Raw genomic sequence first — 15,296 nt, 5'->3', positions numbered from 1 at the left:
TAGGATCTCATTGAATCCTTTGTTGCAAAGTGTCTTGATCACCTCCGGCCACTGTAAGGAAACATCATAAAATAGGTCTTTGTGACCCCATGGACTACACCATCCATGAAATTCTCCAGGCCAGAATATTGGAGTGGGTAGACTTTCCTTTCTCCAGGGGATCTTCCCAGCCCAGGGATCGAACCCAGGTCTCCCGCACTGCGAGTGGATTCCTTACCAGCTGAGCCACAAGGGAAGCCCAACAACAGGAAGCTTAACAACAGGAATTTATTTCTCGGGGTTCTGGAGGCTAGAAATCTGTGGTCAGGGTGCCGGCACGTGGGGCTCTTTGTCCTGCTTCCTGGTGCATAGTGACCACCTGCATCTTCGTCTGTCCAGCATCTGGAGTCCCTTGTGGGGTCTTTTTTCTCATGCCAAGCATGTGGGTTTTTTTGGACACCAAATCCTTGTTGTTTTTTCTACACTAATTCTCCAGTTCTCCAACCCCAGCAGGGTGTCCAACAGTTCAATTCTAACACTGTCTAGAGTCAGTGGGGACCCCGTGGGTTCAGGGCTCAGTCCCATAAGGCCACCCCCACCTCAGATGCCAGTCTCAGGAATCAGGGGCCACCTTCTGACGGACTGGCTATAAATCCGGGGGTTCCCAGAGCCCTTCCTCAGGTTCCGTAATTTGTGAGAACGACTCACAGAACTTGAGAAAGTGCTTTCAGTCCCACTGCTCAGTCGTGTCTGACTCTGTGCGACCCCTTGGGCTGCAGCCCACCAGCCTCCTCTGTCCATGAGATTTCCCAGGCTAGAATACTGCAGTGGGTTGCCATGTCTTCCTCCAGGGGACCTTCCTGACCTAGGGATCAAACCTGATTCTCTTGCATCAGCAGGTGGATTCGTTACCACTGAGCCACCAGGGAAGCCCCTTAAGTCCTATTACTGCTTTACTATAAAGGCTGCAACTCAGGAACAGACGGACAGATGGAAGGAAAGCACCAGAGGTGGGGGGAGGGTTGTGGGACTTCCCTACCCTCTCCAGGAGCTCCACCTCCCAGCCCCACAATGTGTTCACCAGTGCTGAAGCTCTCTGCACCCTGTTGTTTCAGATGTTACGGGGGTTTCATTAAGTAGGCATGATCTGTACAGCTGTTGAATCATTAGTGATTGGTCTCAGTTTTCAATCCTTCTCTTCTCCACCCCAGAGGTAGGAGTAGGGGTGTAGGGGGAGCAGTGGAACTAACAGTTCAGCCCTTCTAAGCTTTCTAGAAAGCAACTCCAACCTGAAACCACCTGGCACCCGCCCCCACCGTGAGTCATCGATTAGCATACAAAAACTGGATTCCTAGGGCCTTAGGAGCTGTGTGTGTGGCGGAGGGGAATGGGAACGCCACACTCCCAACCCTCCACTCTTCAGTCAGTCAGCTCAGTCGCTCAGTCGTGTCTGACTCTTTGCAACAGCATGGGCTGCAGCACGCCAGGCCTCCCTGTCCATCACCAAGTCCCAGAGTTTACTCAAATTCATGTCCGTTGAGTCAGTGATGCCTTCCAACCATCTCATCCTCTGTTGTCCCCTTCTCCTCCCGCTTTCAATCTTTCCCAGCGTCAGGAGCTTTTCAAATGAGTCAGTTCTTCACATCAGGTGGCCAAAGGATTGGAGTTTCAGCTTCAGCATCAGTCCTTCCAATGAATAGTCAGGACTGATTTCTTTTAGGATGCACTGGTTGGATCTCTGTTGTTTGGATCTCTGTTGGATCTTCCTGTTGTTATCAATAGGGATTTATTTCTCATGGTTCTGAAGGCTAGAACCAACACCATAGTTCAAAGGCATCACTTCTTCGGTGCTCAACTTTCTTTATAGTCCAACTCTCGCATCCATACATGACTACTGGAAAAACCATAGCTTTGACCAGATGGACCTCTGTTGGCAAAGTAATGTCTCTGCTTTTTAATATGCTGTCTAGGTTGGTCATAGCTTTTCTTCCAGAGAGCAAGCGTCTTTGAATTTCATGGCTGCAGTCACCATCTGCAGTGATTGTGAAGCCCAAGAAAATAAAAATCTGCCACTGTTTCTACTGTTTCCCCATCTATTTGCCATGAACTGATGGGACCGGATGCCATGATCTTAGTTTTCTGAATGTTGAGCTTTAAGCCAACTTTTTCACTCTCCTCTTTCACTTTCATCAAGAGGCTCTTTAGTTCTTCGCTTTCTGCCATAAGGGTGGTGTCATCTGCATATCTGAGGTTATTGATATTTCTCCCGGCAATCTTGATCCCAGCTGTACTTCATCCAGCCCAGCATTTCTCAGGATGTACTCTGCATATAAGTTAAATAAGCAGGGTGACAATATACAGCCTTGACGTACTCCTTTTCCTATTTGGAACCAGTCTGTTGTTCCATGTCCAGTTATAACTGTTGCTTCTTGACCTGCATACAGATTTCTCAGGAGGCAGGTCAGGTGGTCTGGTATTCCTATCTCTTTAAGAATTTCCCAGTTTGTTGTGATCCACACAGTCAAAGGCTTTGGCGTAGCCAATAAAGCAGAAGTAGATGTTTTTCTGGAACTCTCAGCAAAACATCTACTTGGGTAGAAAACTCTCTGCTGTTTTATCAGAATTAATGCAGATAATTGACAGTGGACTGCCTCAACCACTCTCCATCTCACTCAGGGCAAACTCTAGTGTTGCCCTGGCCGCTGAGACCACCTGTGGTCAGCAGCCTGCAGGCTGGTCCCTGGGTGGCCAGACCTGGCCCTCTGCCCACACCTTCCCCCTCCACGTCCCCTTGGCGTCTTCTTCCACCTCCTCTGTCCATACCCCGTGTCCCGCGTCAGGTGAACCCACCCCCGCACCGGGTACTGAGACGCGTGGACCCTGGGCTCACCACCTCCCTCACCCGAGGAGTCTACTTTATAACACATTCACGTCTTAGGTCTGTAGCGGATGCCTTTTCCTCTGGTTAGAATGGAATGCAGATTATAGATATCTGGCAACTCTGCAAGGAAGTAAGAGACTTCCGTTTGGCAGGCAACCCCGGCTTCCAGAACTGGATGAGGACTAAATCTCTGTCGAGGTGGGATCGTGGTAAAGGTGGGAAATAGTTAAATGCAAGACATTTTATAAATAAATAAATATCTAAGCATAATGAGAGCCAGTTTTCTCATTGTTGATAAAGGGAATTGCATTCATAGCCAGAAAGAAAAACTAGAAAGAACCCAGTGAGGTTGGATTAAAATTAGTTGTTGATGTGAATTCATAGTTTTCAAGATGTATAACTAAAGATAGAAATAAATGTAGATGTAAAAACAAACAACAACAACAACAAAGAATGGAATGCAAATGCCCCAAGGGCAGGGTCTGTGTTACCCCGAAGTGTCTGGGCACAGCGCTCTGAACACCCGTGAGACCGGACCATGGCCGGCTGCTGTAGCTGGATGCTGAGACTTGGAACTGGGTCCTTGACCTCTCCACCCCCCGCTCGTCCCGCCCATGGGGATGCTGGCTGGGTGTGCGGTGATGATGCTTTCTCTGCCTTTCTGACCCACTTCCCTCTTCATTTCTAGACCGGCCTTATTGTCGCCTGCTACCACGGCTTTGTGGATACCGTGGTGGTCTTAGCAGAGTGTCCCCACGTTGACGTCAACTGGCAGGACAGCGAAGGGAACACGGCCCTCATCACGGCAGCCCAGGCAGGTAAGACCCAGCTTCCCGTTCCCTCCCCAGAGCCCACGAGCTCGGACCAGGGCCCCCAGGCTGTGGGGCGCCTGCACTAGACCTCAGCTCCTGAGATGGGTGTCGGAAGTCTGTCACTGATCAGAGGTCATGCTTTACTGATGAGAAGGACAAGGAAAGGGTTGAGGGTGGGTGCATTCTGTTTGTGCATTTGGGACAGCATGTTGCTGAGCCCACGCCCGTACTGCTGTCTGCAGGACAGGACAGTCAGTCCAGAGACAAGGGGTTGGGGCAAGGAATAGTGACTTTATTCAAAAAGCCAGAAGACCGAGGAGATGGTGGACTAGGGCCCCCAAAGAACCATCTTACCTGAGTTAGAATTCAGGCTTCATTTTCACTGAAAGGGGAGAGGGGGTGTGTGGCTGGTCGCTTACAAACTTCTTGGTGCTAGAATCCTTTGTTCTTATGATTGTCTGAGCAGGTCTGGTCACGGGGTTCCTGTAAACCTCCACCAGGACAATTTTCATTTTCTGCTCTGCCACCTTTAATCTGTATATGAATGGAAACGTGTTACACTTTTAAAGGTCAGAGCCTGGAGAATGGGCTGTCCTGTGCGGTTCAGGCTGTAGGCAGCATTGTCTTACAAAAGGTGGAGATCCAGCATGACTGAGCACAGGCCTCGGAGCACAAGGGTTGCAGCAAAAGGAATAGATCCATATGGAGTCAGGTCTGTTCTCTGTTACCAGTGCAGTTTACCCACGGGTGCAGGACTCAGTGTGGGGCGGAATTAGCTCTGCAACTGCCCGAAACCTCTGAACGTGAAACTGTAGTAGACACCCAGCTTCCACGTCAGCTCTCCTAGAGCCCAGCACCCCACCAGTGCTTGGAGACCCAGGGTCCGAAAGATGCTGCTGAACTCAGGAGTGGAAGAGACCTTAGTGACTGTTAATGTATAAAATGTGGACGCATTTAGGAGGTAACTTTGCACTTGGCCTGGAGATGTAGAGAAAAACTAGGGGCTTCTTGCCGAGAGGCTGTCAGTGTGACAAGGCGGGGCTGTTAGTGAGAGCACCTTGTAAAAGGCAAGCATCCTTCCTGCCCAGGATTTTCATCTCCAGAGGTGATCCTTACAAGCGCGTTGCCAAGCACACCGTGCACAGCTCTCTGATTTTGGAATTGGACTCGGACATTCCTGGTGGCTCAGATGGTAGAGAATCTGCCTGCACTGCAGGAGATCCGGGTTCGATCCCTGGATGGGGAAGATCCCTTGGAGGAGGGCATGGCAACCCACTCCAGAATTCTTGCCTGGAGAATCCCCATGGACAGAGGAGCCTGGCAGGCTACAGTCCATGGGGTCACAAAGTGTCCCACAGGACTGAGCAACTTAAAGCTAAATTTGTGAGAGGAACAGGAAACTATGCTTGTTCCTTCAGACCCATGCTTTATTTGTAACTGTAGCATTAACTGGGTTTGTAATTGACCGCTTTCAGAATTCTTGGCTTTCAAAATTCTATCTATTGCATCACTCGGGTTCTCAGCTTCCAGCAGAGAAAGTGCTTCAGGCTGAGTTAAGAAGAAAGGGAGTTTGTCTATGAAAGGAATGTGGGCCACTGTTTAGTGTTGCTGAGAGCTGTTGAGAACTGGAGTCAGGGCAGGGAAGCTGCAGAAAACGCCCCGGACCGGACTGCATGTTGATTCTGGAAAGGGAACTTCTGTGGGGGCCACCCGAGGGGGAAACCTTCTTATCCCTCCCTGCATCACCGACTCCTGTGTCTAAGCCTGCCTGAATGGCTGATCTCGGAGCTTGGGGGAAGCAGAGACTCAGCGTCCTGCCATTTCATCCTTTTAACAGGAAGTCGTCTCTGCAAACCTGCTTTTCAATCGAGACGCCTAAGGTGGAAAACCCCCCAGAGTCAGCAAGGTGTTGCGGCTGGGCTCACACCTGTCCGCCTTGTCGGGAGTCAGGGTGTGAAGCCTTCCCTCATACGGAGGCACTCCAGATTCTGAAAGTCCAGGTGCAAAAGAGTAAAAGGATTTTGTGAGAAGCATTCAGTGATGGAGGCCTCATCTCTCGTTAACCTCCCACTGACCAAGGACCAAGGCAGGGACTGGGGTAGTGAAGTGAAGGGCATTTCTGCCCTTGAGTAATTGTCCAGCTAAATGGCCATCTGATGGGGCTCTGATGGAAGGTGTGTCCAGAGATTTGGGGTGAGAACACCCCATCTAGCCTGATGCTTTGGGACTGGGGTCATGGAGGAGGGGGCCTGTGCTGGGCACTGCAGAGGTCAGAGGCTGGCAGTGCCTGTTCAGACACCATAAAGCCTGGGGACCCAGAGGGAGCTGGCTCGTCTTAGGAAGGGCCGAGGACTGCATGCCTCTAGGATGGGAGAAGAAGTGGCCCCATGAGGAAGCAGGATCAGGTGATCAAGGGTCTAGATCCAAGGTGAGGAGATGCACTTGAGTGGCATGAGGCTGGGTGGGTGGTGACAGGGTTGAGATGACCCTGGTGGACATGGAGTCCTTGTCACAGAGCAGAGAAGAAACACAGGCCGTGTGGCAGAAAGGTCAGGTCCCAGTGGTTGAGTTGGTGGGTCACAGGAGGAGAGGTGGATCTGGGCTGGCTTTCAGCCCTTCTGGACGGTGGGTGATGCCAACTCAAAGAGGTGTGCATGAAAGGGTAAGTCATGAGGGGACATACGAAAGGAGAAACATCATCTCCACTTGGGCCCCAGGCCCTTGAAATGCTGAGCCATCTAGGTAAGCAGTCTCCACGGCCAGTGGAGAGTGTGGAGTGCCAGACTTCAGTTCCCACTGCGATACAGATGGGTTGCCAGGTATTTCTGGGCAGTGGAGCCATGGCATGGACTGGAGTCTCATCCTGGAGTATGGGAACGAACAGGAAGAAGAGGTTACTTAGTGATTTGCAAGAGTTCTTTGTATGTGTAGGGGTATTAGTGGTGCCTATGGTATCAATACCCAAGAGGTACTTTCTGAATTCTTGCCTATTTGAAAATATTTTTATTTTGTACTCACACAGAAAAAAAAAACAACTTGCCATTTTCCTGTTAAAAAAAAAAAAAGAACCATGTTGCAGAGGAGCAATCTGAGTCCAGCCTGATTTTTGCCTTTGTGACACCCTGATATGTCTTAGACTGTGACGATGCCTGGCCCGCATCCTTGACAGTGCACAGAACCCAACCAATTGCCACCAACAAAAAAAACCTGAAAACAGTCATACCGTGTATTTCCATTCCTTCTCTGTTTGACTCATGTTAGGCATATTTTTATTTTTGGGAACACTTTCCCGTTTCCTCTTTGAACACTGCATCAGCCTTGTTTCTTTCTTCCTGGGGTTCCCTCTTAGGTGTAGGTTAGATCCTCCTCTCAACACTCTGTCATCATTGTTTTTTCTTTTCTCTTCTTTAAGATCTTTGGAAATGCTTCACATGACTTCGTTAGTTAGTTTTAATACTATTCATTGGGCTGTTGTTGTTTAGTTGTTCAGCTGTGTCCAGGTTCTTTGCAATCCCATGGATGGCAGCACACCAGGCTTCCCCGTCCTTCACGATCTCCCAGAGTTTGCTCAAACTCATGTAGTTTTTTTCTTCATGAGCATACTAATGTCTTAGTCCATTTGGGCTGCTAGTAACAAAAATACCATACATTAGGAGCTTAAACAGCAGAAATTTATTTCTCACAGTTTTGTAGGCTGGAAGTCCAGGGTCAAGGTGCTGGGCCACTTGGTTCCTGGGGAGGCCTCTCTTCCTGGCTTGCACGTGGCATCTTCCTGCTGTGTCCTCAAACGGCAGAGAGAAGAGATCCAGGGGACTCGTGTCTCCTTGTGTAAGGACACCAGTCCTGTTGGATCAGGGCCCCACCCATATGACTTCATTTAACCTTAAGTTCCCTCCATCCCCAAGTACAGACACAGTGGGGACTGGGGTTTCAACATAGGAATTTGGAGGAATACAAAGTTCGACTATCTTTACCCAGGGCTTCTGCTTCCCTGACTGGTTTATTTAAGTCAAAGATGACATGGCTAGTGGGAAGCTGCTGGATAACACAGGGAACTCAGCTCGGTGCTCTGTGATGATGACCTCGAGGGGTGGGATGGGGGCTTGTGAGAGGGAGGCTTAAGAGGGAGGGGATATATGTATACATAGAGTTGATTCACTGTCATACAGTGGAAGCTAACACGACATTGTAAAGCCATTATCCTCCAATAAAAAAATAATGAATTAAAGAAATGATGGCATAGGTCCTTTCAAGGTTAGACAGAGGTCCAGCAACGAGAGAAGAAGAGGGCTCCGTGTGTTTTCCAGGCTCTGGGTCTGGGCCTGGGGCCCAGAGAGAACCCCGGGAAGGCTGGGGTCGGTCACCCCAGCTGCTCCCCGCCCTGGGCTGCAGGCGTGGGGTGGGGCAGCAGCCTGGTTGACTGTCTCCCGCCCCCTGCCTGGTGTCATCTCTGCAGCCAGCAGGAGCTGGGCGTGGGAGCACCATGGGCTTGGCTCGTGTGCCTGGGGGTTGGAAACAGCATCAGTGGGTTTCCATGCATCTCTGAAGCCCCTCTTTCTCTCTGGGGACTCTGGTGGAGCACCCCCCGAGGTCTCATACCTATAAATTACAGGTCAAATACCTGTAATGCCCTGTCCTTCCCTGCAACCTGCTTCTGTCTCCACTGCATTAGATAGAAATTCCTTCCAGGAATTCTGGCCAGTGGATGGTGTCTTTCTGCGGTTTCTAGTACAGATAAGTCTTCGGCCCATTAGGTCATGAGTGGGAAGTGGGGACAGGGAACAGGCTTCTGTGTTCATGGACTTCCTGCTCTGCCCTCAAGAGAGCTGGTGGTCCCTGGTGGATCCTCCCCTCCAGAAAACGTTAGACTGCAGAGCAGCTGGTGGGATGCAGATGGCTGGGGTGTGTTGAAGTGTGCGGGTGCCAGTGGTGGGGGTGTGGTGAGGGGTTGGGGCTATGACCCAGACTGGTTCATGCCGGAGGAGGCTGGCAATGTGGCGGCTCTCCTGGTTGCTTTCTCCACGCAGCCCTGCCGATGTTCTGATAAGCTGATTGTAAAATATAGTAGATAATGTTTGGAAAATAAAACACACAAGCAATTAAAGTTAAGGGTGAAAATTGCTTAGCTCCTCACTCCCAGTTCTTTCCGTTTTTACTTTCTGGAGGAAACCATTGTTAACGATTGGACATGTCGGTGGATTCTGTTTATCTTCTTTTAGAAACAAAACGTAATGTATTTCCTCTTTTTCCTGGCTTCCACAGCCCTTGACCTACTTATTTTTATGAACATGATTTGTTCATGCTCTGTATGGACTGCCCTCCCCCTTGCACGGTGTCCACTCCTTCCACTGGGGCCCTGACCCCTGAGACACCCACCCAGGCCTGCAGGGAGCCTCCTGGCTCTGCCCACCAAGGTCTGGCACCGAATTATTTGGGAGCGGGGAAGGGTGGAGTGTGGTTTTGTGCTGTTCAGTTCAATCACTCAGTCGTGTCCGGCTCTTTGCGACCCCATGGACGGCAGCACGCCAGGCTTTTCTGTCCATCACCAACTCCTGGAGCTTGCTCAAACTCATGTCCATTGAGTTGGTCATGCCAACCAACCATCTCATCCTCTGTCATGCTGTGCTTTAAAGAAAACAGTGTTTCCTTCTTTATCGTAATTGCCTCCATGTGAGGCCGTGAGTTTTCCTTAATATGTTGATACAACTCGGGATGATGACTTGCTGCCCTCCTCCCTGAGAGTATCATGACCTCAGAACACAGAGCCTGGTTGTCAGCCTTAAGCTTGTTACTGAACCAAACTTGGGTCCGCTTGCCAGCACACAGTAAAGCCAACCTCCTGACCCTGGGTTGTGGTGAAGGAAAGGGCAGCGTTTATTGCCGGCGTCAAGTGAGGAATCCAGGCAGCTAGTGCTCCAAAGGCTGCAACTCCCCGAAAGGCTTTCATGTTTTTAAAGACAGGATGAGGAAGAGGGGTTGTCAGATGTCTGATCAGCTCATGGACATTCTGCTGATTGGTTGGTGGTGAGAAAACTGGAAGTCAACCTCATCAACCTCTAGTTCCAAGCGGTCTGGGGTCTCGTGCTTATGGGCAGCACACAGTTAACTTCTTCTACCTGGCGGGAGTTTCAGTATCTGCAAAACAGCTCAGAGGACGTGGTTCAGAATATTACCTGTGGCCCTTGGGAAGGAACTGAAGGTCCTTGACTTTGTTTAATGGCTAAACTATTACTCATTTGTTTTGCTTGACTGTTCTCCTTTATTTCTGCATTTTCTCACTACTCTGATTAAATTTATTCTTTGGAACTTGAGGAAGGCCTAGGAGGCTAATGTGTTTTTTTGTACAAACAAGAGGCAGACAGAGGACGTGGTGGGGTGTGTGTGTGTATGTCTGTCCTGAGAAGGCCCCGGAGGATCGTGCTCAGTTACAAGCTGAATCATCATAACCCACGCATGGATAATCTGTATTTTAACCCAGATGGCTGCAGCCAGTCCCCAGGGCTTTGGATTGTGTAGGTCTGGGACTTCCCAGGTGGCTCCATGGTAAAGAATCCACCTGCCAATGCAATCTCTGGGTCGGGAAATTCCCTGGAGTAGAAAATGGCAACCCACTCCAGGATTCTTGCCTGGGAAATCCCGTGGACAGAGGAGTCTGGTGAGCTGTAGTTCGTGGGGTCACAAAGAGTCAGAAACGACTCAGTAAACGACAACAGCAAGGTCTGGGGTGAGACTCGCCCTGTGTGTTGCAGTGAGTTCCCAGGTGAGGCTGGTGCTTCTGGTCTGGGGACCTCACTTGGAGAACTGGAGTGTTACAGGTTCCCATACAGAATGGTGGCCCAGGCGCCTGTCAGCGGGCCTCCGAGCTGGGGCTGGAGTGGTTCACGGAGCCGGGTGAGATGTTATCACAGGGACACAGCCATCGCTAGATCGCAGCGAGGATAAAGGACAGCAGCTGAGCGTCTGTTCATGACTTTCATGTACTGATATTTTAACCAAAGAGGCTATTTGCAATTTTAGTGGATAGAATCAAATGATGCCCCATTTTATCCAGTTCCATAACTAGCTTTATTTATTTGATGATATCTTACTACCAAAAAACATATAGTAATAAGTGCTTACAGTGAAAAATCACTTCGGAAGTATTATTTTAAAAAATCATTAGAGATTTCCCCAGGACTTCCCTAGTGGTCTGGTGACTAAGACTCTGCACTCTAAGTACAAGGGGGTCTGGGTTCAATCCCCGATCAGGGAACTGGATCCCACATGCGGCAACTAAGACCTGGTCCAGCCAAATAAATAAAATAAATATTTTGAAAAACTGTTTAAAAAAATAAAAGCATTGTCCCTTTTCTCCCTCCCCAGCTTTCTCATTGTCTGGCCACATTCCAGCGGGTTACTTTTCCAGAACTCAGTCTCTCTCCTTTTCAAACACAAAGCGTGTGCAGGCACCGTTTATTTACATGGATGGGTCTGTGGAGACTTGATTTTAATTGTCTGCACTCAGTAGATCTAGGAGATCTTTCTGCATGGACCAGTGCACCCTGAGTGATGGTGTGTTCACGGCCGTGTCCCTGGCGTCCAGTAACTGAGAAAGTCAGTCAACTGTGGCTCATCTTTCCATACAAGATCTTCTTTTAAAACAAGTATTTATCCAGCAGTCACCTTATGTCCAATGGCTGTGTTACGTGCTGGCTCTACAGGGGCGGGCAAGGGCACACACAACCCCATCTCCTGAATTTAAAGTCTTGGGCTTGAGGGTTTCTGAATTAGCCGGTTACAGACGACGTAGGAGTGTTCAGCCGTTCGTGTCGGGGTCGGGGGTGGTGGGACGGGAGGGGGGCAGTTTGGGGGGGCGGGGGGCGTACCTGCCAACATCCTGGTGGAACAGGAGAGCAGGAGGTGCGCTCAGAGGCTAAATCGAGGAATGGGTAAGGGGACTGCGAGTGGGTGGGGACGGAGCTCAGAGGAGGGTCCTGGGGGGAGAGAGGGGGAGGGCTGCCCCCATGGAAGGCGGGCGGGGACCAGAGGCGCATCCCCTCGGCACCTTCCACAGGGCCCCTGCTAAGTCACACCTGAGAGTTCAGGGCTAAGGGACCCGGCAGGTGTGGTTTGTGGAGGTCAGAGCAGGGCAGAGAAGGAAAGAGAAGAAACATGCGCACAGATTCTTAGAACTCCATCGCTTCATCAAAGGACCGGCGCGTTTTCAGCGTGTACATTTACGGAGCCCCGGCCAAGTGGTTTTCTGCTGCTGCTGTTGTTGGCTGTGCCACAGGGCCTCTGGGATCTTCGTTCCCCGACCAGGGGCTGAACAGGCGCCCCTGGCCGTGGAAGTGCGGAGTCTTCACCACTGGACCACCAGGGGAGGCCCTGCCAAGTGGCTTTTAAGGAAAAGTTGTACCAATTTCGATTTCCCAGCATGTTCCCCAGGACTGAGAATGCGTCAGCGCAAACGGACTTTGTTTACTGTTTGCAGCTGTGTGTGTGTGTGTTAGTGCTCAGTCGTGGCCGACTCTTTGCGACCCCAGGGACTGCAGTCCTCCAGGCTCCTCTGTCCAGGGGATTCTCCAGGCAAGAATACAGCAGTGGGTGGCCATTTCCTTCTCCAGGGGATCTTCCCGTCCCAGGGATCGAACCCAGGTCTCTGGCGTTGCAGATGGAGTCTTTACCATCTGAGGCACCAGGTGCAGTTGTGTTTCTGTGATTTTTATTGGCACCTCGGATCTGCTCTGGTGCTTTTGGGGGCAGTCTCCTGAGTGTCCAACGAAACACGCTTCCATGATGAGGAAACAGTCTTCTCTTGCAACATGACCTGTCTGAAGGCAACAGTTGGGGGTGAGGGGTGGTTGCTTCATTTTGTGGCATCGTGTTGTCAGGACCTGGGCCCGGCTTCTCAAAAATTCTTGACCTTTTCCCTCTGGTCCCAAGATGGCCTGGCAGCTCCAAGCAGTGTGGCTTCACGTTACAGCGTCGGACGCTTCCGGAAGGAGCAAGTCCCGGTCCGTGTTCTGTTCCCTGAGACGGGAGAGCATTTCCAGAAGCCTCCAGCACAGCTTTGGCTTGCCTCACAGCTGTCAGGCTTGCCTCACACGCCCGGCCCAGGCCAAACCAGTCACTGGCCAGGGCGGTGCAGTGACCCCAGTTGACTTGGTCTGGTCAGCGTTGGCCCCCGCCGAATCTGTGTGGTTAAAGAAGGCTGGGAAGTGACCACACGTTTGTATTATTTGCTATCACAGCTGTGTATCTCGGCTGAGAGTCAGGAGTCCTGCCTCGGAGTGTAAATTAGGAGGCAAATGCCTGATATGCCTGTCTCGTGTTCTCTTCAAAGCCTAACTTTCTCAGGTTCTTCTGCAGAATCAGGATACAGCTGAGGGACTTCCCTGGTGGTCTAGTGGTTAAGACGTCGCCTTCCAATGCAAAGGATGGGGGTTCAATCCCTAGTCAGGGAGCTTAGATCCCATATGCATTGTGTCTGTGGTCAAAAAACCAAAACAGAAGCAGTATTATAACAAATTCAATAAAAGCTTTTTTAATGGTCTACATTAAAAAAAAATGTAAAAAAATGATACAACCGAACCTGAATTAGGCTTTTTCTATGGAGAGAATGTATGAAAATAAAGCCTCCACGAATCCCTAAATATCACTTAGTAATTTTAACCTCTACCAGACTTGCCCTAACAAAAGTATAAAGTGAGATAATGGAAGGAATGAATTACATCCTGGGGGGTGGCTTTGTTTATTGTTCAGTCACTCGATCTCGTCCAACTCTTTGTGACCCCATGGACTGCAGCACACCAGGCTTCCCTATCCTCCACTATCTCCAGAAGTTTGCTCAAACTCATGTCCATCGAGTCAGTGATCCCATCCCACCATCTCATTCTCTGTCATCCCCTTCTCCTCCTGCCTTAAATCTTTCTAAAACATCAGGGTCTTTTCCACTGAGTCAGCTCTTTGCATCAGGTGGCCAAAGTATTGGATGGATTTAGGTGTTTCCTTTTCCTGTTTTGTGTTCCCCTTTAACAGAACGGCAGAAGTAAGATGAAATCAGAAAACACAGGGGTCTTTCTGAACTGGTGATAATATCAAGTTGGTTCAGCACACAGCGTCTGGTGCATCCTTGAAGCCTGTTATTCATTGAACATATCTTTCAAGTTCAGTAGGAAATGCACTGAGAGCCAGTCTGGCATTATTTTTTAACTTATTTATTTGTTATTTTTGCCTGTGCCGGGTCTTCATTGCAATGTGCTGACTTTTCTCTAGTTGCAGTGAGTGGGGACTACTTTCTAGTTGTGGTAAGCAGGCTTCTCATTGCAGTCACGTCTCTTGTGGAATACAGGCTCTAGGGCTCCTGGGCTTCAGTAGTTGTGGTTCCCAGGCTTTAGAGTGTGGTCTAAATAGTTGTGGTGCATGGGCTTGGTTGCTCCAGGGCATGTGGGATCTTCTTGGACCAGGGATCGAACCTATGTCTCCTGCATTGACAGGTGGATTCTTTACCATTGAGTCAATGGCAACCCACTCCAGTATCCTTGCCTGGAAAGTCCCATGGACAGAGGAGCCGGCAGGCTACAGTCCATGGCGTTGCAAAGAGTCAGACACAGCTGAGCAGCTAACCCCAAAGAAGCCCTCCATGACATTCTTCATGTCACTTGCTGCTGGAGACAGGAGGCTTCAGGCAGCGGCCAGGAGGCTCAGGCTGCCTGTGTGTGTTCTGACTTGTGAACTGGATTTGGGGAGGGTCCCACTTTCGAGGAGAATGTATGACTTGGCCTGAGCCAGGGATAAATGCCTCTTCATTGTATTTATCTTATTTTATTATCACTACACCCGATCATGATTTGAGTCTGACTTCATTGTGATTTTTATGGATTTTTGAAGTGTTTTGCTTTTACTCGGTTTCTGTTTAAAATAAATTAGGGCTTGGCACGTCTCTCAGGTTTCCTAGCACTGCCTTGCCTTTTCCAGTAAACTCCAGTTTTCTGAGCCTTTCTGACCGAGCGCAGCAGAGCCACCTCCTTTGAAACTGCTGGTCCTGCTCTCCAGTTAGAGAGGATGGCCCTGCTCCTCAGTTAGAGAGGATGGCCTGTGTGTGCTCCCCAGATAGAGAGGATGGCCTGTGTGCGCTTCCCACTGCTGCCCCCACGTGCAGCCCCCCCACCCCATTTCTGGATGGGAACAAAGAACCTGTCCTCTTCATTGGTGCTGCTGGAACGTGATATTTCCAATCAACAGTTCCCTCTACTGGCCTCATTTGGGAAATCCCATTCTGAGTACCTGCTGTCAGAGCAATCAAGTCTGTGTATGCGCGTGCTGGGTCACGTCCAACTCTTTGTGACCTTTTGGACTGTAACCCGCTAGGCTCCTCTGTCCCTGGGATTTTTCAGACAAGAATACTGGAGTGGATTGCCGTTAGACAACCCTAATTCAGTATCATTTTCCCATTTTTAGAGCAGCATGGGTTTATTGTCTGTTTTCTTTCCTTGAATGAAAGCATAAACAAGACTTTTAGCTCATAATTGGTACCAGTTACATGTTGAATGAGTCAAAAATTATTAATTGTGATGGCCACGTGATCTTGATAATGTGTTTTTATGACTTGTGCTTAGTCAGTCATGTCTGACTCTTTGTGA

The 15,296-nt window shown here is 49.8% G+C and overlaps 1 protein-coding gene across 1 annotated transcript in view; it reads left to right on the top strand.

Annotated features, from left to right (window-relative positions):
- ANKRD33B (ankyrin repeat domain 33B) overlaps positions 1-15,296 on the top strand; it is a 101,025-nt gene that overhangs the window by 58,852 nt on the left and 26,877 nt on the right. The window contains exon 2 of the mRNA XM_061129328.1: positions 3,549-3,678. Within this exon, the coding sequence (XP_060985311.1) occupies positions 3,549-3,678 (130 nt within the window). The remainder of the gene's footprint in view (positions 1-3,548; positions 3,679-15,296) is intronic.

This window comes from Dama dama, chromosome 25 (assembly GCF_033118175.1).
Source record: "Dama dama isolate Ldn47 chromosome 25, ASM3311817v1, whole genome shotgun sequence".
Taxonomy (NCBI): Eukaryota; Metazoa; Chordata; class Mammalia; order Artiodactyla; family Cervidae; genus Dama; species Dama dama.
The sequence above is the reverse complement of the archived record's forward strand: the minus strand, read 5'-3'. Positions and strand labels throughout refer to the sequence as shown.